General features: G+C 40.7%; 2 protein-coding genes across 2 annotated transcripts in view; both read left to right on the forward strand.

Annotated features, from left to right (window-relative positions):
* The window catches only part of LOC143431774 (large ribosomal subunit protein eL32-like), a 310,021-nt gene that overhangs the window by 116,722 nt on the left and 166,255 nt on the right, over positions 1–27,044 (forward strand). The window lies entirely within an intron of this gene.
* Con (leucine rich repeat protein connectin) overlaps positions 1–27,044 on the forward strand; it is a 126,092-nt gene that overhangs the window by 19,178 nt on the left and 79,870 nt on the right. The window contains exons 2-3 of the mRNA XM_076908367.1: positions 4,459–5,024; positions 8,527–9,020. Of these exons, the coding sequence (XP_076764482.1) occupies positions 4,486–5,024; positions 8,527–9,020 (1,033 nt within the window). The 5' untranslated portion in view covers positions 4,459–4,485. The remainder of the gene's footprint in view (positions 1–4,458; positions 5,025–8,526; positions 9,021–27,044) is intronic.

Here is a 27,044-nt window from a genome sequence, read left to right on the forward strand (position 1 = left end):
TTATCGGTGAATTCCGCAGAGTTGTCTGCCCCCTTCCGTGGCCGGGATGATTTATTTATAATATTTATCGCAGCCGAATCATTTCATAAACCTGGGGGTGATTTTCATTTCACCGACACGCTTGTTAACTTTGTTATCATTTATGGAGTGTATAATGCTCGAAAGTATGGGCGGGCAGAAGCGTTGATCGATCGGTGACTGCTTTTAAAGTGGAACGCGTGTATTACTCGAGTATAATGGACACGTTATAATAAACGCATTTTTGGCACGCGTGTATTTCCGATAAATCTCCACACTTTTCATATATTTTTTTTATATCAAAATTATATCCGACTATTCCCGCCTGTTTAAGCTCTAATTTCGTTCCATTCTACTTTTCGTCTACCTCTTAAATATCACTGTTATCCTAATTTATGATCTATTTGCTTCGTATAACTACGAATGAAAAAAGAAGCTTCTATTTTAATTGGTCTTGTAAACCAAAAACATAGTAACCAGAGAAGAAAAATAATATCCCGAAAATACACGTAATATTACAACAACGAGTACGTTAAAGTTCGAAAAAGAAGGAAGCTGGTGCAGTCGCGTTTATCTCTCGATCCGTTTACAAAGTAACAAACGACTTTTTTAATAGATAGCCCAATACCTGCACGGCACCGTGCTACCCCCGTAAAGTTTCGGATTTTTAAAGTTCGCGTAAAATTCAATGCACCACTCTAAATGCAACAGGAAGAAGCGAGAGGTAAGCGGTATCACGTAACCGGTGGCTCGAAACTGTCCCCCATGCATCCTGCTGTCTGCGGAGTCGCGATTTCCATTGGTATCCCGGTTAAAGGTTAGCAATAGGAAGGGACGGATTTCCTCGCTTCTACCTCGAGGACCACGGGGAACCTCGACTCCGCCTACGTCTGCTCTCGCGCGCGCTCTTTCCGCGATCCACGCGAAATGCCGGCGATAAATCGTCGGTCCCGGTTCTTGCCTAACTGCTGGCGAAGCAACCTGTTCCCATCTTTAAACCGCATTCTTCGATATCGCGGCAGAACGATACCTTCGGTCAGAAAAACCGCGTGATCCTGTATCGAAAGAGCTTACGATGATTTAGAGTCACTTCCCCGCTCTTCGAGACGGAGGTCATCGATTTGATTTAAAGATATTTATTTCGAGAAGCTCGACGCGCGGTGAAGTACGCGCTACTTGGATTAATTATTTCGTTTCTTAATATTTCATGAAAATAACATTCATGCGATATTCCTGTTAATGGCATCTTAATAACAAAGGGATGGTTATGCACAAGATTAAGAATATATAACTTTTTTCAGTTATAGTTGTACTACTAAATTGATCAATCTAAAAATATTCGTTTCATCATCGGAACAAGGCCAATCCGCAAATACCCTGCCAAATGCTAGTCGAAAAACCGTCAATCCGAAAGAACGAAAGTTCACTAAAAGGTTCCCGTAATCGCCTCTGATTGCTTGATCAAAAATTAAAGCCCCGACTGGTTTCACGTCTGTTCGACTTTCACCGACTCGCTCTGCTTCCCCCCGCCCTCTCTCTCTCTCTCTCTTTACGCCCCCGCACGCCATGAAATTCATATTTTCCAGATCCGCAACGTTCCTGAATAGCCCATTCGCGACTGTACCCGCTTTAAACAGGTGTCACGTGTCTGAAACACCCGCCGGTACACCGTAAAAAGCGTAATTCAGGTTGAAATAAAACGTGAGGTGGGACCGTTCGCTGCGTTCGCGCGAGTTCTCCATCCAACCCCCCCCCCCTCCCTACCGCTCTTTTTTTTCTGTTTAAATTGCGTTATTATTTACACGCCGTGTAAAATGGTAATCGCGGGGACTGAAACGCGCAACAGCGCCGCCTTTCTATCGCATGCAAATTCGCGCTAGGGAACGACAAGCCGGGCTCGCTGACGATTCTGTTTAATGGACCGCCCCTCTGTAACGTACGACTACGTCGGTGTGTTTTTATTCTCGCGAAACCCGAGCCACAGGTATTCGACGCGAATTTTCAATTATAAAATGGACAGGGCCGGTGAGGGGGTTGGCAGTGTCGTCTCTTTGCGCGTCGCGGAGGGAATAAAAAAAGGTACAGGGAAGATAAAAACGCGTTGCGATAAGTCGACCGTGCCGTGCCGTGCCGTGGCCGTACCAGGACAATGTATTCGACGCATCTTACGAGCTATCCAATTTTACGATGGATCTAAAAAAGGGGATGGTTTTATTTTTGGAGGGAAAATATGTAGGGAGATTAAGGTAGGTTAACGAAGTGAAGAACAGATGAACGGTACAAATTTGTTAGGAGAAGTCTATCAAAATATCATTTCTATCTAATCAAGTTAATTTATATCAGTGAATTTGTGGTATTCGTCGAAATGAAACTTCTAATAATAATTTGTTAACCTAATCGAAGGGTTGGTTTGGTTTTAGGTTGAATTTGGGAAGGAGTAATGTTGAAGGTGTAAAAAGACAAATATTTGAGAGAAGCATTTGAAATAGATAGTGAAAGGTTCAGATAATTGGAAATTCCAAAGTGCAACTATTCAAATACTCAAATATTTGACACTTGAGCGTATTCATAATTCCATATACACGAATCCAAATTCTCAGTATTCAGTATTTACGTACTCGTATACACAGAAACAGACACGATGTACTCGATCAAGTATTCATATATGTATCCAAGTACTCCAATATATAATAATTCCAGTTGAAACAAACTGTAAAAGCTTTCCTGCACACAAATTCCACAACTTACTTATGTGTAATGAGTCGAAAGTCAACAGCCGAAAGTGAACTCGACTCAAGTTCATCAAGGAGCACCCAGAAGCTGTTATACATATGTAAATCAAGCCTCTTCGAAAATTTCAAAGCTTTGAAGCTCGGTTTCACATCGCGCATTCTCCAGGTACCACAGTGGAGCAACAACTCTAGAATGAACTTTCCGAAACGATTCTCGTCTTACCCACTTTTCCACCGAGCCGTTCCAACGCGCACCCAGCAAACCACCGGTACACAGCCAGCGTCCCAACACCTCGACGTTTTCGCGCTACCAGCCGACGAAGTGCAATTGCAATTACTTCACCTAACCGCGGTCCCTTTCTAAGCCCGCAAGACCAACTCGTCCTTTCTGGTGGTCCACGGCAGGCAACGAGGCCGCGTGCCGCTCAAAAGAAGGAACCGGACCGGGAGACGGAAATGGCGGCTGCGAACATTCAGTTCGCGGTGGCAAAGTCGTGATAACGCGCGTGTATACGCGAGCAAGGCGAGGCGGGATGTCACTTGAAAAATAAAGGGAAACGAGACGGGTTCCACTCGAAGGGATAATTTTTCAAAGCCGCGGACTCGCGCGAGCCGTTGTCCCTTTTCGGCTCGTCATCGTTTTGCCTAGGAGCCAGGAGAAAATAAAAAGTCGCGTCTCTCACACCTGGCCACGCGTCCGTAAACGCACCCTCCAGCCCTCGCCTTCCCTTTCGCTTACCTTTTTCACGGCCTTTACGCTCATCCCCCTCCCCCTCCCCCTCCCCCTCCCCAGCCTTACCTTACCTTACCTTACTTTACTCCTTTTTCTTCGGGCTGTCCCTCGTTTTTTCCCGTCGGCCGACAAGATTTTTTTCTAGTCCGCTGAAGCGTGATCCAACCCCCTGTCGAGGGTGATAACACCGAGATGATACCGGTAAAGGGACGCAGTCGATTGTTGCGCGAGAATGGAAGATCGTTCGTACGTAGGAAAGAGTGGAAACCTCGCTGACGAAAACAGCTTTTACGTGCAATTGGGTTCCACGTCGATGATATTAATTTCTCATTTTCTAAAAATTAAAGAATGCATCCAAGATACGAATGTATTCCGATATCGCTGATACATACGTAATAGAATGCGCTGATAACACGTTCGCGTGCCACGAACATTTATTATTAACGTTACGAGTTATATACGTTTCACTCCACGGCCTCGTCGTACATAATATACGACGAATATACGACGAACGACACACCCAGCAGAAAATGTAATACAATGTCATACCTACATGTACGAATTACGTGACACGCAATGTGATAATTATATTTGAGTAATAAAGTTTCAAGAAGTTGAAACTAAGTCTCCCTTCCAGAAGAGGGAGAAACCACGTACGAAAATATCACTTATTATTCGGTTAACAGCAATTTAATTTTGCTAAGCTTTCCAAGGGAATCGTGTATTCGATTTGATGCGCTCGATTTCACGGCGCACAATGCCAGCCATAATTAATACGAAAGAGCGATGTACCGTGTCGAGCACAAAAGCCGGTGATGTATCTTCCATTGTAAACTTTATCAGCGTTTAACAATTCTATTATTAGTGGTTACGGCTGCGACAGACCCCGTATCCCCTTTGACCACTTGTCCATAATCGTCGCACGGAAGTTCGCACGGAAACTTGATTTCAAGCAAGAAACTTTTTTGCTTACAGATCGAGGCCGGAACGGGGATCATCGCGATGAGGCAATCACTCTGGATCTTCGTCCAGCTACTACTGTTGACCTCGATGTTACCCTCGGGTCAATCGGTCTCGACGAGGGGCTCGCGGGGCAGGAAAAAAGTCCCGAAGGAAGTGAACGTTTGCAGCGGGGAAAACGTGCAGGAGCCGATATTCTGTTACTGCGACAGCAACGTGATGAGAAACGCGACGGAAGCGAAGTGTTTGGTGTTGACGCGGATCAACCGCACGGATCCCACTTGGAGCTACTTCGACTCGCAGATCTACCTTCAAAAGTTGACGTTCATGGCCAGAGAGACGAACAGTTTGGACTTTGTCCCAGTGCAGGTGCTCAGGCAGCTGAAGAACCTGCAGACGATCACGGTCCAGGCCGCGACCATTCACAAGCTCGCGGAATACGCGTTCTCGAATTTGCCTACGATCACGACGATCAATTTGAGCAGGAACTCCATTTCCAGCCTGGGAACGCGCGCCTTCGAAGATATGAAGAGCCTCGCGGTGATCTATCTGGACAAGAATCAGATCACCGAGATTAACAGGTGTCTATGAAATAATTTCAACAGCATCGATCATTAGAACGATTGTTTCTAATAATCAGTTTTATTTCTGTAGTAAATTCAGTAGTATGGACAGTAGTGATTATGTGATCCGCGGAATTATACGTGATCGTAATCTACGGACCGTAGAATCTTAAGAGCGAGTATACAGAAACAGGAACTTGCTCCATTTAAGCTGCCCATTATTATGCTCCTTTTCTCTGGTTTCATTTGAACATCCTCATTTTCAATTTGCACCACGGCTCTAATCTCCCCGACGCATCGATCTACACTGGCACTCCAATCTAGGTTCCGTAATTCACTGCTCCTAATACCCATTTGCAGATGAATATTCACTCCATTTGCAACATCGCTGCGCCAATTCTAGATCTCAGGATTTCGCCCGAAACACCGTCTCACACGATAATCGACGCGATTCCAACGCAACCCTTTCATTTCCTCGTTCCGTTCCGCTCGAAAGGAGAGCCTTCCAAAAAAATTGACCGAAAATTTGAAAGAACCGTTCCCACCGCGATCGCGAGCACTCCGTTAAGTAGTAATCACTGCTAAAAATTTATCGCGAGCCTCGTAACTTCGTTCCTCGGTTAATTCGTTCGATTACGTTTTTTATCGCAAAGTCAGTGGGCGAGAAACGTCTTAGCCGCGGGTCGTTTTATCAGCCGGCGACAGTATAAATCGCTACGGAATTTCGCGAAGTTCCGGGAATCCGCGTTACGACACGAATCGATTCGATTTATCGTGGGCTCGAAGGTCTTGAAATCCGGATTACGCGACCGCCCGGGCTCGTTAATAATCGATTATCTGATTAGCGGCTGGATATACGCGTGACACAGTCACGATCGGCCAAATATCACGGTTCCCCGGGATTAATCGTTAATTAGTGTCAACATCGAACATTTATGCTACTGCCTGTTTCATTTACCTTTTTTTTTCCTTAGGGGAGAGCTCGACGAATCGATTAAATTAGGTTGGGTTTGGCTATCATTTATTATTTGATTATTATATTTTTCCATGGTAATTATAAAATCGCTTTCACAATTGTACAATGTTTGCCATATTGTTCCATGAATTTCAATGAATTTTTGACAGGACACCAGCCTGGACACCATGTTTGAAATGTAATTTTTGAAAAATATTGTACAGTCGTGATCTGGCAATTACTTGGGTTAACGGTATTAAAGACTCTGAGAAGATTCTGAAATTAATTCATTATCAGACCTTAAAGTGGGACATTTATTACGAGGTAGGAGCGGTCTGATTAAAGACCATCCTATTTCACTTGTACGCTCTCTCCCTCCTCTCTATTAATTTCCCCAAGTTATTTAAATTAAAAATAGTATCTTTGAACTACTTGCAGTTTCCAATTAAAGTTTGAATCATTCTTAATGGGAAAACATAACTTTGACGAGATAATGATGGGAAACTAACTCGTGCGATATCCTCCGTATAAATTGTTCAATTATATTCTCACGGTAAAGCGGACAGCGTTAATAAAGTGTAACCTAACAATTAGAAGTTAATCGATAAAACGCGGCCAACGGTTTCCGTTCGTGCGTGCCAGACACATTAACGTGACCAGTGCAAAGTTATCGCGGTCGTTAATAAATAATTATATCAAAGCGCGAGTAATTTGCCGATGAAAATGGGACGCAAATATCATGACTGATGCAATATTAAAATGGAATAGAGAACGATATGCGTTTCCATATGCCGGGTGATGCATTCAAAATGGAGACTTACGAAGGTAAATAACCATTACGACGAAACACGACGACTGAATGAAATTCGTGGAAAAATTTGAGTGACACACAAAATATCGTAAATTATCATCACGGACAATTATCAAGACTGAGACATTAAAAGCATATTTACGATAATACGTGTCACGTGTTATAGAAAGCTACCGAGGGAGAGCAGTAAACGCAGTTTTATAGAGCGTGTTAACGCGTCAGTTACGTAGGATCTTGGTTAACTCGAATCACCCCCTATTTCCAACTTCCATCCCGAGGAAGCATGTTGAACCGTATTTCTGTCCTCCCGGTGTTCCGAAAATTCGAGAACAGAAGGAGCCAGGAATCCAGGAGCCGAACGGCGATATAAACAGGTACAATATGCATCGCGTACTGGTATCTGGCGTGCATACGCATCGCATTACCGGCGCCGAAAGTCACGGGCTGGCGAGACTCCTTATCGGGCAAGAGCTCGGGGGTGTCGCGGGCGTGATCGCGGCGAACGCTCGCAATCTCCGCATCGGCCCGGTCCCTGCGACACCATAAATAAACGCCGCGATCGCTGACGCTCGATATGAATCCAGAGTCACGCGATAGAAACGCGGACAATGCGGAAAAGGGATCCGGATCGCTCGAGGTTCACCTAAAACCCCCCATTTAGGGTAAACGCGGTGGAATCGCGCCATTCTGTCGACTTTTACGGAGAATTGCGAACGGGTTGAAAAGACTTTGAGGGGTGTCTGCGTGTCTGATCGATCGGAGGGTTGGATTAATTGTCGGACGTGTTTCGTTTTTTTCCTTTTTTAGGCTCCTCTTGGGCACTTTGGATGATTGATTGGGGTGGATATAGTTGGTTATTCTTGATTTATCTGAAATTTTGTAAGATTCTTGGAGAAGATTCCGGTTGAGAATTGTACAATTATAATTCTCACCGCAATGTGCTTTCGAAACTTGGGGTGGTTGGTAAGTTTACGTAGCGATTTCGTTGAGATTTTATAGGTTGACAGGGAATCGGGAAACGTTTGACCTATATTTTGACCGCCATGTAGACAATAGTTTACGAGCTACTTAACGATACACATCGCGTTTCGTGTACTGCCGCGAAAAGCATCCATGACTTTACTGCTCTTCCGGGGAACGATAAGAGCTCAATTGTTAACGATAAGAGCTTCATTGTTAGTTCTCCTTCTTAAGAACATAATTTCAACTTCGCAAAACGATCGCTCGGTACAATATTTATTGTCAAACATTCTACAAATGATGACTAAATCACTTTGATATTCTTCATATTGCTACATCCTCTTGGACTATATTTTCCCTTATAATAAATTCCATTTGTTACACTCACACTGTCCTTCGTTCCCTGATTTTTTCGCCAGTTCGTTCAAACGATTCCATATCTTGCGCTCTATATAATTTTCTTTCCACCGTTGCCCCCACTAAAAAAATTCCTCGCAGCAGCCACTGGAAATCAATCGCAATTAACCCACCCTCCCGAACGCCTAACCGCACCCTTCGCGTCCAACGAACAGCAACACCCATGAAACAAAACACCCTCCCGCATCGAAAGCTTCTCCGCCTAGCTCGAAACACGAATAGTAATTCAATTCAGCGCGCAAGTACATAGTTCGGCTCGCCAGACGCCGTTGGCTCGGTTCTAAAGCCACCTGCACGTAGAATTTCTTCCACGCCTCATCTTACTCCCCGTCGGTTACACGCGCGCGATGCTCAACTCGGCCACTCTCGACTTCCAGGGACACGTTCGTCAATCTACCCTCCCTGAAAGCGCTCTACCTGAACGATAACAACATCAGCACCCTGCACGACAAGGCGTTCAAGTTGCTCACCTCGTTGGAGGAGCTCAGTCTGTTCAACAATCAGATCAAGGTGATCACCGCGGACAGTTTCCACGGTCTGACCAACCTGGTCAAGCTGGACCTGCGTAACAATCTCATCGCCATGATCGGCGACCGAACGTTCATCGAGATGCCCTCGCTCACAGAGCTGGAGCTCGATCACAACGAGATTGTGTACATCTCCGAGAAGGCGTTGGACAGAATGAGGAATCTGAGAAAATTGAGGCTGAGCAAGAATAAACTGGTCACCTTGGAACCGGACTTCCTGGCTGGGGCACCGAGGGTGTATCTGCTGGACCTGCGGGACAACCTGCTGAAGACGATCACCTTCGACAACATCAAGCCCATCGTGACGAACCTGTACAACAGCACGAGCCATTTCTACCTGAGCGGTGAGTGATGTCTTTTGAATATTCTCGGAATCGTTTGGTTCTTACGATGTCTCGATAAATTACAGCCGTTAATTCAACGTTCTTCTAAACATCAATGAGCTTTGAAAGAAATAATTCTACATGAATCGGGCTCAAATATTCTACAAAATTTCATGGATACACGCGTCTGATATTCAACACGAAAGATAAACACGAAGATAAAATTAGCAGAAAAAACGAAGCGCGACTCGCGGTAATAAATGAAAGTTCATTTCTTCTCGGTCCACGGTCATAAGTTTTCAACGATCGCGTGCACGCGCGCCGCAATCAAATCTCAATGAAATACCTCTATGGTCCTTCTCCTGGAGGTCTGGTGGGTAACAAAAAAAAAAAAAAAAAAGAGGATTATTTCCCATCGGAGCCGATCCTCTAGTTTGAAATGTAAATAATCCCTGGCACAATATTTCCGGGCAGCGTGCAGTTTCCGATACAACAGAGGCTGGTCTGTCTCGCGCAACGCGTTCCATCCATCCTGAAATTACCATAGATCGGCAAAAAGGCCGTTTCTGGTCGTTATCTGTCTTTTGAGAAGCGCCACCGTGCTCCAGAGTAGGGGTTCTCAAACTGAGTGCCGCAAAGTCGAAAAATTCAAGGGACAACCTTCTTTTGATTTAATATACACATGATCTTTTTATATTTAATGAACTACGCTTTTCTTTCAATTATCTCACAATGTAATTGTAAAATTGATGGGAAATATTAATTGGATAGTTCGCAAGAATAATGAGAAATCGGTAAAAGAATCTGTTAAGTAATCGATAAAGAAGCTGCACGTAAATTCAGGAGATTGAAAGTTTGCAAACTTCGAAACGTGTCCAGTTTCTTTTCCCAACTTCCTCGAACAGTCCAGAGAAAATATCGCGTGTTTGAACGTTTCGCGGTACTAAAAGTTACTCTCGTGTCAAACGAGTTAATAGAATCGGACGAGACAGGCTGATTGCACGAACGGTTGATCAACAACGTACCAACGTACGCCCGTACAAACGTACGATTTCGTAGCGAGATATTTTTGAAAGTGCAAGCTTAATATGCGAGTTGATGGACGCCCGATGACGCTCTCAACTTTGTTCTGACGATAAATTTTACGATTTGACAGCTCCGAATGCTTATACACTGCGGAGTTTTCGAAGAAAGTCTCTGAAAGTTTGTGACAGAAGAAGGACATTCAGGACGGGAATACTCTCCGATATACTAAATATATATATATATATATATATATATATATATATATATATATATATATATATATATATATATATATATATATATATATATATATATATATATATATATACTAAATTATTATTCAAAAACTAGATTTCTAAACGGTGTAACATTCGCACGTGGAGCATGATGCCTAAGCTTACCAAACTAGCTTTTACTTTTAATAATTTCACCTTCAAGTTCAAAATTTCACTATTTTCTTTGTACCCTAAAATTTGACTTGCTAGAAGAAATTTCAAGCAATTACGTGTATTGATTAAATGCGTGGTAATACAAGGAAGCTGCGAATGATCGAAATGTTTTCTGTTTGAGAATACATTTTGTGTACGGTAATCTAATATTTCAGACTGGGCTCGAAGTTGTCGAATAAATATAAACCATCGATCGCGAAGCTTTTAATAAACAATCAAACACGGAATGTTGCTGTGGCAAAAATTGTTCATGTTTAATAAATTGATACGAGAGTCACAATATTTCAATAAAAATGCGTTGCCCTTTTACCTTCATCTGTGGCCGAGGTAGAACGCTCGTAAATAGAAATGTAAAATAAAAAAAAAAAATTGCCAAGCTACTATAGATATTTTATCTGCATACATGTAATAACGTCCAATTCAATTTTCGATCGTTTATATTAATTAATAATCCCACCAAATGAAACGAGGCGAGCCCACATCAGCGTTATTTAATCCATTATTTGTTCCCAGTGTATTGCCTCGTCGAAATGATCAGCCCTAATTAAATTCGTAGTTTAAACAGTAATTAAAAGTATTGCCATTATTACCACGGTAGAAATTGACAATTTTGCACCTAGACCAATTTGTTTAACAATTACTTTATAGGTTTGCACAGCTTGTGTTCAATGAGCAGAATTACAGTAATCCTGGAAAATCATATAAAACTTTTAATTTTGTTAAACGTTGATAAATCAATAGAATAAGGAGAACCAGGCGAAATCTTAAATTCTGCAAAGATTAAACGCAAGTTTAGACCTCGAAGAGGCGACATTCATATTCTCCCGAAAGATTAATGTTCAACATGAAAATAAAAATCTGTACACTGCAGCGTAATTGAATTTTTTTACTAATGTTGATAGTGATTGTAGAAGCGTATAACTGTAAACTGGATAAGAAGTTAATTGGATAATTCACACTAATTGAGAGTGATAGCAAAATCTAAAGGAGAGGGTATATTCCGCGATAGCTTCGATTGAGATTGCGTGAACGCAGATTGCGAAAACCACTTGATAAACATCTTACAATTTCGCAAAATTCACAGAAGTCGATACGTTCGACTCGGAGTCCTAATGCCCGTGGATATTCGAGCGAATAAATTGAACCGTGACCTGAGAATTTCGAGTTTATAGCGCATCGTCTCGTATCGCCTCGTCAAATCGCGTTCCATTTACAAATGAACGGCGTCTGAAACGTGTCGGCCCCGATATAAAGTTATCAAATATACACGGGGCATTAAATTCGAAGGACCGATTTCATTAAAGGGGCTATCTCTATTCATTTGCGCTCGTGTCTTCCTATTTGAGTTTAATAAAACTGATTTCTTCCTTGGCCGTCTCTCGTCGATTTATCTGAGCGAATTTCTCACGAGCATTTACGTTGCCATTCCAGTCATTTATTTTACACCTGGCCATTATCTGTATATCGATTTAAATTGTGCACTATCTAAACATTATTATAACCGTTACAGTTATGCATACACTGGTTACTACATTACGGTTATACGTATATCATATATCGTACAACTGTGTATGAAAATCAATTTTTTTTTCATACACAATTGAATATATATTCAATTGTACTTGAATGTTTTATAGGGACACTCCGAGTTTCTTATTTTGTAAGTATATTTAACTTAAAAAGGATGTTAGCTATTTCATTAAAAGCACAGGCAATGTTGTCCAAACAGTCTTCTTACATTTAACATAATTGTTCAGTCTCACCGAACAATTTATTTATTTTTTTTTCTTTACACACACCTACCAGACAATTGTCCATAGCAGCAATAGTATCCAAGAAGCCTTTGTCAGGCTGTTGTATTTTTGCAAGTCAAGGCTCTTCTTTGATTTATTGCTTGCCACGTGTCCGCGTGTCAAAGACTAGGACACGCGGAAATCACGCGTGCGTCACTCAAGGATACCTTTGGTATCTGCGAGTGACCGACCTTTTGGGGCGGACGTTTTTCGTAAAATCGCTATCCACGAATCCGCTTCTGCTCACGCAAAGCCACGCCCACGAGATACTTCTCATTCTTCACCAAAATTCAACAGACACTCCAATTTTATGCTCAGTTTAGGCACTCCTAACCGACAACATTACCTAACCAGACCTGTATATAGAATTTTTAGATAGACCTTATTCGTTACATAACTAATTGAATATTCGTGTAAAGGGTAGAAAACGAAATATTCGGTCGATACAATGAGTCTCATCTGAAAAGAGAGCCAACAATATCAATTTGACGCCAGGGTTAAATAAATCGGGAACCAGCGTCAACGGTATTACAGTCGAAATTAACATCAAACCTATTTAATAATTATCCAGCCCGCAAAAACTGTCGCAATAGCCCACTGTAATATACATATTACCATCCATTAAATCAACCGTAAACTCTGCTCGACACCGACTAATACCGACCTGGAAATGATCGATCGATCGCCATTAATCAGACCTAAGCCGTCATTACGCGGGAAAATGAAATTCGATTTCGCGGATCGATGTAACGCGACTCTTTCCAGCCAGTCAGCAGTGGTTCCATTTCGATGGATTTATCGATTCGTTCGATCGCCAAACACTCGATCGCATTAGGTGCCGGATACGTCCAGCAGAAGAGATACTTGGACCGGAGTGCTCGATCGAAGATCGAAGAAAGAAACGATAACGAGCTTGGTGTCGTCGCATCGATCTCCGTGAGCTCCACGTTCCTATCGTTTCGCTCGATGGCTTACATTTATTTCGGCTCTTCCGTGGACGGAAGTTTCCCGTTTAAACAAGAGGGGGTGAAATCACGGCCAGGCTATGATTTTTGTTTGAAAACAATTGCTCCGGCGAGCGATCGGGCGAATGAATTGTTACGGCCGTGGTTGGAATTGATGAAAAGTTAACGGGTGGAGTGAAACAAAAGACACGGATGATTCTACGTGTAGTAGCTCCGCCCTATTTTTTGTCTTCGTTCGAGATCTCGTTTTCGAAGAAATCGAGTTTGAAAGTTTGATGAGCACTTGGTACTTCGCGAGCGAGTAATTGTTCTCAAGTTATTCCGCGTGAAAAACTCCGTCGAAAATGTTGTGCTGCGCCTTTTTCCTACGAACGTTCTCATTCTCGAAAGATACATACGTATTATAAATTCGATTGATTTTTATTTATCACTCTACGTTTTCGATTTATTTCTTCGTGCAACCTGTATGGATTCCACTGTTCCAAGTTTCAGCTTTACACACTCTACATTTATATAAAGTATATAAGGTTTAATTTATGAAAATCTCGGATTATATTTGTTGAATGTATTTGGAAGCTAAATATGTAAAGTATTCCTGGTATCGAATACGTTTTTAAAGAAATATGCTTATCCGCGAACAGCTCGGTGTTTCACGTTGCACGAATTTGTATGCATATATTGCACGGTCCTAGGGGTAACTTATCGCGAGTGTTACGCTCCTACGCTGGATATCGGGTAGGCGAAGCAGCCGATTATAGGAAATACGTACTTGAATATGTGCGCCACAGGTGGCACGCAGATGCCCCAATATTTAACCCCGATATTGTTCCTTAAAGTAGCGCGATATTGCGTTCGCTCTGAGGAATTTACGCGTGTATGCTGGCCGTAGCTAAACAACTTTCGCTGAATTATGAAACTGCTATTGGGACTACCGAGGAATAATTGTCCCTGTAAATTCTGGCCTGCTCCTGTCAAAAGGTATTAAATTTCGAAGAGGGTGGGCTTTCTACTCGACTAGCAAAATTTAGAAATTCTGTCAAACATTTGTAATACAACGATCGGGCATCGATTAAAAAAAGAAAACGAACATAAGGCAAGGGTGGGATAAAATTTGATATACAATAATATACAAATTGCAATTTTATGTATTTGCCTTTAAAATAATTATATTATTAAAAGATTTAGTAGAAAAATTGTATTATAAGTGTCGTGTAATTTGGTATAGATTTAAATAGACAGCAGACATCCGAGGAATTTAAAATAAATGTCAGAAAGAGAGTGAAAATGAATATGATATATTTAATATCACGACAGAAAATTAAAATTAGACATGTGCTCTGATTGTAATAGGATGAATGTCGTCTTAATATTCATCCGTCATGTTTTGTGAAAGGAGACGAGATTAAAGAACGTTAGAAGCATAAAATATTCTTTAATAACTAGTCCGGGGACGGAAAAAGTTCGCTGAACCGTATGAATTAATTCTTCTCCGTGGAACGAAAACCGTGTACTCTAAAGTACCGCTAAGAATAATCCCCTCATCCGAGTATCTTCCTGATGTTCGTCGAGATGTGGCAAGAAATTGTAATCCATCGCGGTTTCCAATTCGATTTTTCTCTTTTAGAAAGGCTTTTCACACAAGAAGCGAAAATATAAAGTATCAATCATTATTCGTCATTTACCGATTATCGTGAACAAAAAAGGATTATAAGTCCTAACTGCGATTTATTTACGATACACACAATCATAATAATAATAATCAAGTAATCGCTTAAATATTGAAAAATTAGAATAATAACTATCAGTTAATCTGCCGACTTAAATAACCTGAATAATCCACTCTGCAAGGATAGAGGATATTCAGAAAAATGGTAAATACCCTTCAAATATTTGGTATTATATTATAGATCAAATGCTAGTAATACTTGTGACATGAAAATATTAGAACTGGTGGTCAAATTTAGCAACTTTAAAATACTGGTGGGATCTTGAGAACACGATTTTGTCATTTCCAAATCGGTGTCTGAAGTAGCGAGATAATACTTGGACATTTTTGAACAAGACTTTGCTATTTTGGAAAATGATTTTGATACGTTTTCCTCTTTTAGGATCAAAACCACGGATGGAACACGTGTAGGTTTCGTATTTTTAAAGCGCGAATTACTGTGCTTTCATTTTATTATTAAAAGTTTGGTACAAAAACTATTTTCTTAATTTCAAAATAGCTTCCACTATACTTAGAAATGAATTTTTTTTTATAGCTCATCACACTTCTTCCGTAAACTTATTTCCCGTCACACTTAAAAATAAACTTCTAATTCTCCAACAAATCCTAGTGATATCCCGAATAAAGGAATATAGAGGAATATAGAGGAATCGTAGAGAAATCTACCTTCGGAATCTATCAGCGAGAAGCAAACCAGCGGCCGGGCACCCCTCGCGGATCTCCATTCTAAACAACCCCTCTTTAAACGACATCTTTCACCGGCATTCTCTCATTCTTTCCTCTCCAGACCATCGGCAACCAAACGAGCTCGAAAACCTCGTCTCCGTTTATCGGCTCCAAATAGACCTCTCGTGGGTTCTGCCCATAAATCGCTGCCTCTCCTCGAACACGCGTCGCGTAATAGAAAAGCGAAGCTCGGTGGGCTCCTAAAAGGCGGCGGGTGCCGCGAGGGATGCATCATCGCGGCCAGCCTCGCTGCAAGAGTAATTGTACGAAATTTATTACCTTATCGCGGCCGTGCCGCGATGTATATTTATCGGAATTGCCTCTCGACCAGGTGGCGCGGTTCACCGCTGGTCGATTAATAAAACGCACGGCCGGCCGTTTTACTCGATGCGTTCAGCTAATCGCGCGCGGCCGTCCCTTGACGTTCGATTTTAGAATCGGAATTTCAATCGACATAATGCTCCGGTTCGAGTGGCGCAACAGTGCTTTATTTCGGACGAAACGACGGTTTGTTTTCTGAGCATAATGCCGAGCAGCAGGTAGTATTGTGGTATCGGAGTTTAAAACCGCGAAACAGGCTGAGTTTTTGTAAGAGGGTCATAAAAGAGAAAGTTTGGCGAAGGCCAGGCCTAAGGACCGGTGAATACTTTCTCGGACAATTTATTACAGAGGATGATGAGCACGGTGGTGTGGCGGCAGTAGGATATAGGTGAAAGCATTTTTCGAGAAGTACAGTTTTGCGTTGTATAAAGAAAGGAAAAGTCTGTCGAAATATCTCTGTCTTTTATTTAATGTTAATCCCTATGGTTTTTTTAAATAAACCATAACTACTTGAAAATATATACCGCAGCACTTTTAAACGCTGATTCTTAATTTGGATTACACGCGAGAATAGATACTTCCTTCTTTGATATATTTTTTTTATTTCTACATGGTAGTTTCTACATGTGTAGTTTTTAGCTTTTCCGGAATTTTCAAACAATATTTATTGACCTTCGGTAGTTCACGCCAGGAAAATATAATGACGCGAAGGGAACAGGAAAGAATAAGAAACTAAGAAAAGGGGAATTTTAAAATAGAATAGAATGATATTTTTATAACTTCCTTTAAATAAAAGATACGAGAACGGCTCGCGTGACTCTCGGAAAACATTCCGCGAGTTATACGCTGATATATTCCCGTCGAATAATTAAAACTCTCTCGATGATAAGACTAATTACCGAGATCGTAATTTGGAGCAAAGCAATAGAATTTTAATACAGACTGTGCGGGAGAATAATTAGTAGTTTCGCGGGGCTGGGGCGAAGAATGCATATATTGTGAATCGATTATTCATTTCAAATTGCACGGAGCAGCTGTTAATTAATATTTAAATATTTCATGCGGTCCGTCACTGTCACATTTTTGCGCGTACATTTTATGTAATTAATCGAGTGATTTAAATTCATATTAGTTGAGCATATATAATAACGAGTCCAAATTGCATATATTTCGTTAAGTCCATAATTGACCATCGAACATCTTATATTAGTGTAATTCAATCATATTTTGTGTACAATTGTAGATATATTATTCTCCAACTATTATATTTCAAATTTACGTATTAATATATTTTTTCATAATTTACATTCTATTCTTGTGTTACTTAATAACTTTTCTGTCATCATCCGAAGGAATAATTATCTAATATTACTTTACGCTAAGGGAACCTATTATTATTTAAAAATTTGGTCTCCTTAAGGTCTCCTTAAAAATGTGTACATTAAATAATCGTGGTTCTCCAAATATAGTTGGCACGATCACCTGTTAATAATTATCAATCGCCTGTAATTTATTCATATTCGTTTAGCCGAGGTTTAATTTCGAAGATCCCCTCGAAATTGATACACTAATTTATTTCCGATATTTCAGTAATTAGTCACAAGGTCCACCTGCAGCATGCTCGATTAGAGTAACGAAAAATAAAACAGTATGAATTATATATACAGGGTATTGCCAAGCATATATCGATTGGTTCATTATACCTATTGCGAGTAATTAAGACTGCAAGGTACACGATCAATTATTTCGACCATCAATTTCACGATGTCTTTTAAGAATACATTTAGTGGAGCTTTTTGATGTACATTTAAGTACATCCACTGATCGGTGGTGCATGGATTATTTCGAAACTTTTATGCGATTCGAAGCGATGCCCAACAATTTAGAACTAAGATGCGCACAATTTCAATCAATTTATTATCATGTAAGTGTCTTATAGTTTTTTAAAGCTCAGTTTTTGAGAAAAGGAAAACAACAGTAGTCGTAAGAAATTGATTTAAATCAGCTAACGTTTGCAAACAATTCATTCTTCGATGCATTTTTAACAGAAATCGAGCATTGGTCCAATTTCACGGTGAAAAGGGTGGGCAAAAAATGCAACAAGAGTTCCGTTACGGCCTTCTAGACGGTATTGGTACATTTCCGCTGTTTATTCGCCGATTCGACCCTCTTCGTGAAGGCAATCAGCTTGTTCCGCGATATTTCACCGGCTGAAGCACGAACAGTCGTCTCGCGGAACGTCTTAAATACACTTTATAGGCGGCACGTGGCCGAGAAACGAGGGAAGAATGGGCTAGCTTTGATTTACGATTCCTTCGAACCCTTTGTTGCATTTGTTTCCGCGAGTCAGCCCAGAAAAATGTTTACGATACATCAGTCGGCGTTTACACGCCTCCGTCCCAGCTATTTCAAGTTCTTCCTTTAATTTTGGTGAAAAATCGCGGTCGTGCTGTTACTAAAAGCTGTCTAAGCGCGATATTTCTTTGCTGCAGCCATAAACCCAGTACGTTTCCAGCGGATTAATTTTATCGAGGAGTTTTTCTTCCCATCTTGTTGTTAATTTTTTCAAGCTTCTTTTTTGCTTCATATCTATCGTGAATAGAGATTTTTTTTTAGGATATACAGTATTTAATATCAAACCAAATGCAAACGTATTACAACTTTTTAATAAGATAGGTAAACAACAAGTTATATTTTGAATATTTAAATACGAATAATTGAATTAAATTAAAACCGCTTTCTGTGATTCTGAACAACTAGCAGGTGAGTCATTTAACCGAAGCCAACTAGGTTTACTCGTAAATTATTTGTGGCGTCAAGCATGACATACAATGGAATAATTATTTGATCTACGATTTTATTGACAGAACAAATAAATAACGACTAAATTTAGATGTCAGTTCGATTAAATGAATATCATAAGATAAGTTTTGCGTCGGTGTACTCTTATTTCGAGCGCCAACCTCTCCGTAACACCTATCCGAATCGCATATTTGCACAGCTATACCAGCAGTTTTCAATAGCATCGGGCACAAACGCCGTGCCGACAATTTCCCCGGCCAGCAGCCCCCCATTGAAATCTATTAAACACCGCCGCGTCGATCGGCTCTAATGAATCTGGCATAGCCGGAAGTCATCTCTATCGAGCGTGTTATTTGCTAATATCGCGATATCGAGTTTGACTTGCCGCGGCCTCTGTCCTCCCGCTTGTAAATTACCGGTGGAATTCTGTTTTTACCCTATCGGTTGAATTCGATAGAGTCGCGAGTCGCGTCGGCGACCGTAAACGACGAAACGACATCGCGGCGCGATCGCGTGCCGATTTACGAAATAATTGCTTCGCGCCACCCACCCCCTCGACGCCCAGCGTCGAGCTGTCGCGAAGCTTTTCGAGATGCATGGCCGGTTATCGAGCGAGATATCGTGTGTCAAAATTGACAATGGATGCGCGGTTCATTGCTTCGTTGTTTCGAGAGTCGGGATCCACGGGTATCGCGGGTTTTTTTATTTATCTCCGCTGCGATCGTTAGGGGGGATGATCGGAAATATTTAGTGAAATATGTATGAATAGCTTAGAGAAGGTTTTTCCGAGGCATTCGTGGACGTTGAAAACGGTGGATTTCTGTGTCCGGTTTGAAACAGCATTCGTTTCGTGCGGACGAGGCAGTAAACGGAAAAAAAGTATTAATCCTTCGCCATTGTGGAATGGTAGAAATTTGTTCAAAATTTTTAAATTTATATTTAAATTAACAAAAATTCTTTTATTTATAATAGTTTCCCTTATATCATTGGAAGAGGAAGATTTAAACAGTCTGTGTGTTTAATGCGCGTGTGGAGGTGAATAGAAAGGAATAAAAGGACTATGACGAAAAATTATGCCAAATATATTTTAAACAATTTCGAAATTAGTAACGTTAGAGTATGGTAATTTCCAGTGAAAATATTTCAATTTTGACTAAATTACGGGCATCCAATATTAAAACGATTCAACAATTATTAATGCAAAACTAAATATACGAATATTGAAATAAACTTGCCAGTGTGATTTTCCAAGTTGCAGGTAAAAATAAAAAGTAACATAAAATTCAGATGGTTCTTTTATAAAATACTTGCGTAAATATACATTACGTTAATACACGTGTACTGAAAATTTACAGTTACCTACCTCTACGATAAAAATTAATAATTACACTCAATAATTGCGTAATTCGGTAAAGGACAGTTATATTTTTCAACAGTACGACGTAGTTTTGTACCAATTTCGAGTGTACGAAACATTCAATGACCGACGAACGAGAAATCCACACGTAGAAGCTCGAAAACCCGGAACAAATAAGAGCAACTCTAATCAGCACGGCAAGTGCGAGGCGCGGTGCGAGCGGATCGATTGTATGCCGCGTCACAAAGCGCCACGGCGTTCAAAAAGCGCGGCAAAGAGTTTCAACCCTTTTGGCGCGCTTTAATCCCCGCGTCAGCGCACCGACGAGAGTCGCTCCTTCGCGTCAAAGTTTCCTTCCGCGACGCGCGCGCGCCAGACGTTCGATAACCACCAGTGGTAAGGGCGACACGTGTCGATTTCGAAGCGTCTTGTTAGACGGGCCCACCCTTCAAAACGCGGCGCGTGCTTGAAAGCCGGCCGGAAACGTTCGAGGAAGAACCAGCCGGTTAATGGACGCCTGGTTCCTATGGAATCGGCTCGTTACACAACTAGTTTGTCTTGGGACGAAAATACACGTTTCACTTTGATTCGACGATACGGCCGAGCCGAAATTTCAAGCGAAGCGAACAATCTAAATTGCAACCTGCTCGTGCCTTTCGATTGAACATTGTTACGAACAGTTTATTTCCTTATTTCGAATTATGCTTGATTCGATTAAAGGGATACTGGGCGAATGTATAATATTATGACGACAAGTGTTGTAGTTGAAGACGGTTCAGGATAAAGTAGAAGATTCAATGAGTAACTGAATGAATTATTTGTTGTACAGAAATGGCTGAAAATTGCCGTTAATCTAATCAATTCATTTCACGCACTACAATTACCCAACAGCACGACTTCAAATTGAAAATGATCCACTGGTCATAAATTACTGCCATACAATTGTTCTATTATTATTTTCTACAACCAGCCCCAATAGACGTGTCTCTCATAACAATTCCATGATTCATATCGGCAATCAATCGTTAACAAGTTGAACGTCCCCGTTGGCATGGTTCCGCGATACATTATCCAGACGATCGCTTACGAATAACAATCGAACTGGCAATAGGTCAGTGATGGACGGCAACAGCTGTTATACGATCTCTCTTAACGCGAAGGAATAATTACAACTCCGTTGAAATTAGTTTTCGAGAAACCAGATAACGCCATTCTTAATATTTCACGTTCATCCTCGCAAATTAACCATGTAAAGTCCCAGGGTATAATAGTTCAGAGGGAAGATTTATTTCATCTCGTAAAGAGCCGTGCTCGGATGAAGTAATTCAATATTTAAAGTATCGTGGAACCTCGCTGAAGTTGGACAGCAGCGTACGCCGTAAGAAAAATGTGTAATTCAAGGAAATCATCGTCGTTAACGATGTACTCCATCGGTATTCCAGAAAATCTGCGTTCGCAAAGAAATCTATCGTATTGTTGCTAGCATATTACGCAAAATACGGTTGTTAATATTACGTACACCCTCGTTGTGGTACAATTTACGATGTAAGAGAGATTTGCGTTTTATATAAACAATAAACTGTATAGTTGGGAATTATTGCTTTGAAACTTCAGTAGTAAATTTTAAGATCGGTTGCGTGATGTTGAAATTTTCAGTTTGCTAAGTAACGCAAGGGAAACTTGACTCATGAAAAGGTGTTAAAAGTTCTATAACGCTCAAATCTTTAACTGATAAGAAACGCATATAAAAAGTTAGCCAAAGTTTGAATTTTCAAACTCATAAGAAAAGCGAGAAGGATAATAGAATATAGATAAAAGCAACCCTCAATCATCCCCTCTTTTAGAATCGTCACCAGTTGAGCATGCTAAAATTACATTAATTAATTTTGATTTGTCCGGGGCTACAAAGTGATAATCAAAGTTTCGACAAATAATACCAACTAATATTACTACAGCCGAACCAGAGCCGTAATATCTCAATTAGAATAATATTAATTAATTATGCGACGGTCGCAGTCATAAAGACATTTCACGAAATACGAGCACTGTCTACGATAGTTTAGCCTGACAAGCTCTTACGCAAAAGTTAAAAAACAAAATTACACCTCTCGTCTGACAAATTGCCCATATTTCCCTTTACGAGAACCTGACCGTGCGATTCTTCGTACGCAACGAACGAGAAGAACTGTTACGGGTGAAAAGGCGCGCGCGGCTATTTACGGTGGACCCTTACGGCGGAGAGAGTCTCGCAATGCGACGCCCTGCGACGAACGAAATGAATCGGGACTCGAACGATTCCGATTCTATGGCGCAAAGTCAGATTTTATCACGGCGAAAGTGTGATTGAACGCAGTAAACTGTTACCGTCGCCATTTTTTCGCGACCACCCACCCCGGACTGGGACTGTTCGTTACCGCGAAATAGCTTCGCAATGATTCCAGCCGACTGAAGGGGTGAAACACGGGGTTGCCGAGCATACCAATTGCAGGCGGTTCAATGTTAATTTTCTATAAGGAATGAAAGAAATTTTTGCAGATTTTATGATGTTTAAATTTCACAAAGAATAGAAGTATAATTCCATTTCTTTTTTTTTTTTCTTTGTGATTGTGTTAGTAAGTATACTAAATATATTATCATTATTATATTACAAGTATACTATTGAACTTACCGCCAAGCATTCTGGCTTTTACCACCTAAGAAATTATACTGTTTCCTAATATTTATTATCAGAATTACGTTGAATTTTCGTTTTATCTACGCATCCACTTAAACAAACAGATATCTTAATAATGTAACAATGTAATGAAGTGAAAGTTAAAAAAAAAAAACTGAAAATTTTTGCGAATATGTCGGCTCATAGAAAGATTCGCTCGAACTAATAAATTTAACCATTCGCTTAGTTAAACATCCATTCGGATAAGTCGCGTTGCATTCAAAAATCTTGCGTCCAACGTACAATCAATCACTGGCTCGAACCAGCTGGCATAACCAGCCAACGGGACAGGAGACAAAAGTCAGCCACCGTTACTCATAATCGTTTCAAGCATCGAAGCACGCGATACGTAAAGGGTGGACAGGTACCTTTTCCGGCTCGAATATCACGCAAGTCACAGTGAACGTCAGCCGGTAAAAGCGGCGATATTTCAACGGGCTGGCCCGCCTATAATGACTCACGGGAAGCCGCGTGTCGCGTGGCTCCGCGCGAAAACTCCCCACGGGACGAAAGAGCACTTTCCCACCGCGAATTAACAGCTACCGATCCTCCAAAGTAACTGCTTACCTCGAGCACGGACTCCTCTTCCACCCTCGGAAAGGACCACTTCCGCCCCTCGGTGTTTTCGTTTTCGAGTAGACGCGTTCCGCCGCGCGCGAGGAAATCGCGAGACGTTCAGAGCAAACGTTCCCACATTATCCTTAGATATTATTGCGGAGCAGAGAATTTTCTATAAATATTTCGAACGAGTGTGAATTATTAATTCTATTTTTAATCAAATAAATTTAAAAGTTACTCACTGAAACCATCGATGAATGAAATGCAAATGGTAGTAAAAAATTTTATTTAGATTTCACCATGGCCTTCATAGTTCGCGTGGACAATTGTGGTCTCATGGGCCTCGTTGACATAAATGCGTAACGCCATTGTCCAATTGAGAATAGTTCTATCTAGTATATATAAATGTCCGTCCAATAGGGACTCCTAATTTAGTCTATAGTTCGTTCAACGAGTCGAATCCATAGACGCACGTGACGACGTTAAATGTGATAGGGGTGCATTTATAGTCTTCGGGTATTGTCAGTGTGAAGAGACTCGAAATGAGCGACATAAGTTATAATAATCGATTAATATTTTCGATGAATCCGTCTTCGTGAATGTTGTGGCTACTGATTCTTTTACCGATTCTTTTACTTACATAGTCTAATTATATGATTTGATAAGCGATATTAAGAGAAAAAAAAGTGTTATTAAAGCAACGGTAGTTGTGTCTGTCGCGACGCTTTATCGATGACATACACTGGGAACACATCTGTAGAGATAGTTTTGTCTTGTCGGCTTTGATGTTAACAGTAAGCAGAGTTGGTTGTACTGTTGTTGTACGACACAAGGTATTAGAGATGCAAGGGAGGAATGTTTGGACTGAATGCTTGGGATTTGGATGTAAACTGAGAGTGGTACATGGTCATTCCAAGTTTTGGGTGGATCTTATCAAATATGCCTTAAGATTCTCTGCATAGTTGAACTAGATTGGACGTTAGTCGATAATAATAAAATGGGTAAACAGAAAATATAGGCATATGACAGACGTAGATGGTCGATTATTAATTACTAGCATAAAAAATAGCGGTTTTTAAATAGCGATTTCAGTCCGCCAAATATTTTCTTATTCGTATTTTTTTAATTAAAAGTTCTTTGCAGGGAAAATAAAAGCAAGTAACACTAAGTAATCTCAGACCTTCATATCTTTCGCGGGCTACCTTTTTGTTTTAATTCCTTTCGTTTATTTGCCATTTCACCGTCGCGAGAGATAAAAATATGAATCCCATGCGAATATAAACCACCGGAAGCGGGAAAAGCGTCGCGGTATTATCTGAGAACGCTACTCGCGGGGGACAGAGGAATCCACAAATTTCATTTTAATAAACTGTCAGCGAGCTCCGCAAACGATATGCATTGTTTTTTTGTTTTTTTTCTCTCACGAGAAAGGAGACGGAATTTAGAACCGCTTTGATACTACTACACCAAATATCTGAGATTTACGCCGCGTGAGAGATCATTCAACGCCGCGACTCTGTTCTATTTTCCTGTTGGAGGACGCAATTTTCACGTTTTGGATCCAAAATCATAACCAGGCAATTTTCACGGAGGGGTGGGAAGCTTCGCTGTATATCAGGTTTCGCAAATTCAAATACGGAGGCCAGGAGTGCATTTTAAATTACAATATTGACTTTTTCCGGCAACGTGCACAATGACTCGTGGAATCGCTGTTGGCAGCGAGATGAAACCGCCGCGGAGGTAGAGGGGCCACCAATAATCGGTCGGAATAATCGAATCGTTCCAGCGTTTTCCCGTTAATGAATAAAAATCAGCGAAACCGAGTGAACCGAGTAATGAACAAAAATGATTTACCTGCCGGCAATTGATTTTCTTACGGTAGAACGACCCCCAGCCAACTGCACCAGCCAGCTTTTAATTAAGAGTCGTCCGTCGAAAAACCGTAATTCGCGGACTATTTAATACGTTCACGTGAAAAATCGTGGCTTGACTTTCCTTTCCGTGGGATATCAAATGGTCGAACACATAAGGATCCGTACAACGATGGGAATATAATGGAACTTGTTAACTATTTTTTATTTAACGAGCGATCGAAATTGTTGACAACATGTTGTCGGTCTTCTTGCGATTAAAACAATCGTAACAGTTTCGAACAGCCTCGAGCTACGGAGAACCCTTTTCCCCGGTAGTTTTAACATCCACTTGACGCAAGTTAATCCGAACCACCTGCGTCCCAATTAGTAGAGAGTTCTGATTGAGCATCATCCGGTGCAGTTTCACTGCACTATTAACAATAACTTATTTCGGAAACGAGTCAGGTAGACGAGGTATCGCAGTTTTGCGGAGGAATGTCCAAGAATTAGTTAACTATGCCTGAAATTTTATGTTTTCAACTTCCGTGTGTCCAATTTAAAGTTATAAATTTCACTACATCATTTCCGTCCCGAACCGTCAACAGAAATGAATATAATTGTAACCAAGTTTATGACACGGAGGTTTGTAAAATAGAATATTTTCTTACCACTGTTAATTATTATTTACTTTTTGCGTGATTAGTTTCATAATTAGCAACGCGGGTTATGAAACATGATGGTCTTAAAGGTTGCGTTACAATTTGTAAAGATTCACCTCCCACTCTATTGAGGTTAGAAATCACATCCGGGAAATAAAAGCTGGCCCCTTTTCTCGTTCGGCAACGAGCTGGCTCAAGGGAGGACGAATTTCCCTCTCGTCGACACTTGGCCGGGCATAAATCATTCATCGACGCAGTACCGTCGAGAGGCAGGATCGGGAAGAGTCTGTTGGCCATAGAGTGACCGATAAGCCGCGCTATTTACATCGCGTACGTGACACCGTTTCGTTTGTTTGACTCGAGCGCGACGTGAGAAGGTATAAATTTAGATTTAGGGTTTCCTATCGACCGATGAGCAGTCGAAGATTGATTCAGAAGAAGTTCGTGAAGAGCAGTTAGTGCGAGAGATCCTTGATAAATAATGTTTTTATTCCAACCTCGGCGATGACAAACAACGATAGACGTAGCGTATTGAATGTAGTGGGCTTACGATTAGGGTAATGAATAATATTGGCAATTTAATATCATGGATTAAAATTATTGACAAAGTTGTTGCAATTTTAATGATCAACGTGCTAGACTTAATATAACGAATTTAATGCATTAGATGATGTTCGATCCTTTGCCCTCGACTATTTTCGAAAGTGATTTAAATGACAATCAACAGTCGTCTCTCGAGTACATTGTGTTAAAATAGTGATCGATAGAGTGGATTGGATATAATTGATGATATATTATAAATGTAAAATGTATTATTTAATAGATTCAACGTAATTATTAATTTGCGTACGTAATAATTAACGCGCGATAAGTTTAATATAATAGCCAATATTGTAAATTTAATAATGGCCAACTGTGTAACCTCAATAGAGTGTAACACGTGTACAGATACACCTAATTATTAACGAGGTAAACCCTATCAAACGATCGACGTAACTAACTAATGTCTTGGTGATAATCTCAATAATAGCAAATTCAAAGTATTTTAAAAGCAAAAGAAGGCAAAATAAAAATGATTATCCAGCGAAATTAAAATT

The sequence above is a fragment of the Xylocopa sonorina genome, chromosome 1 (genome assembly GCF_050948175.1).
Source record: "Xylocopa sonorina isolate GNS202 chromosome 1, iyXylSono1_principal, whole genome shotgun sequence".
In the NCBI taxonomy this organism is placed as follows: Eukaryota; Metazoa; Arthropoda; class Insecta; order Hymenoptera; family Apidae; genus Xylocopa; species Xylocopa sonorina.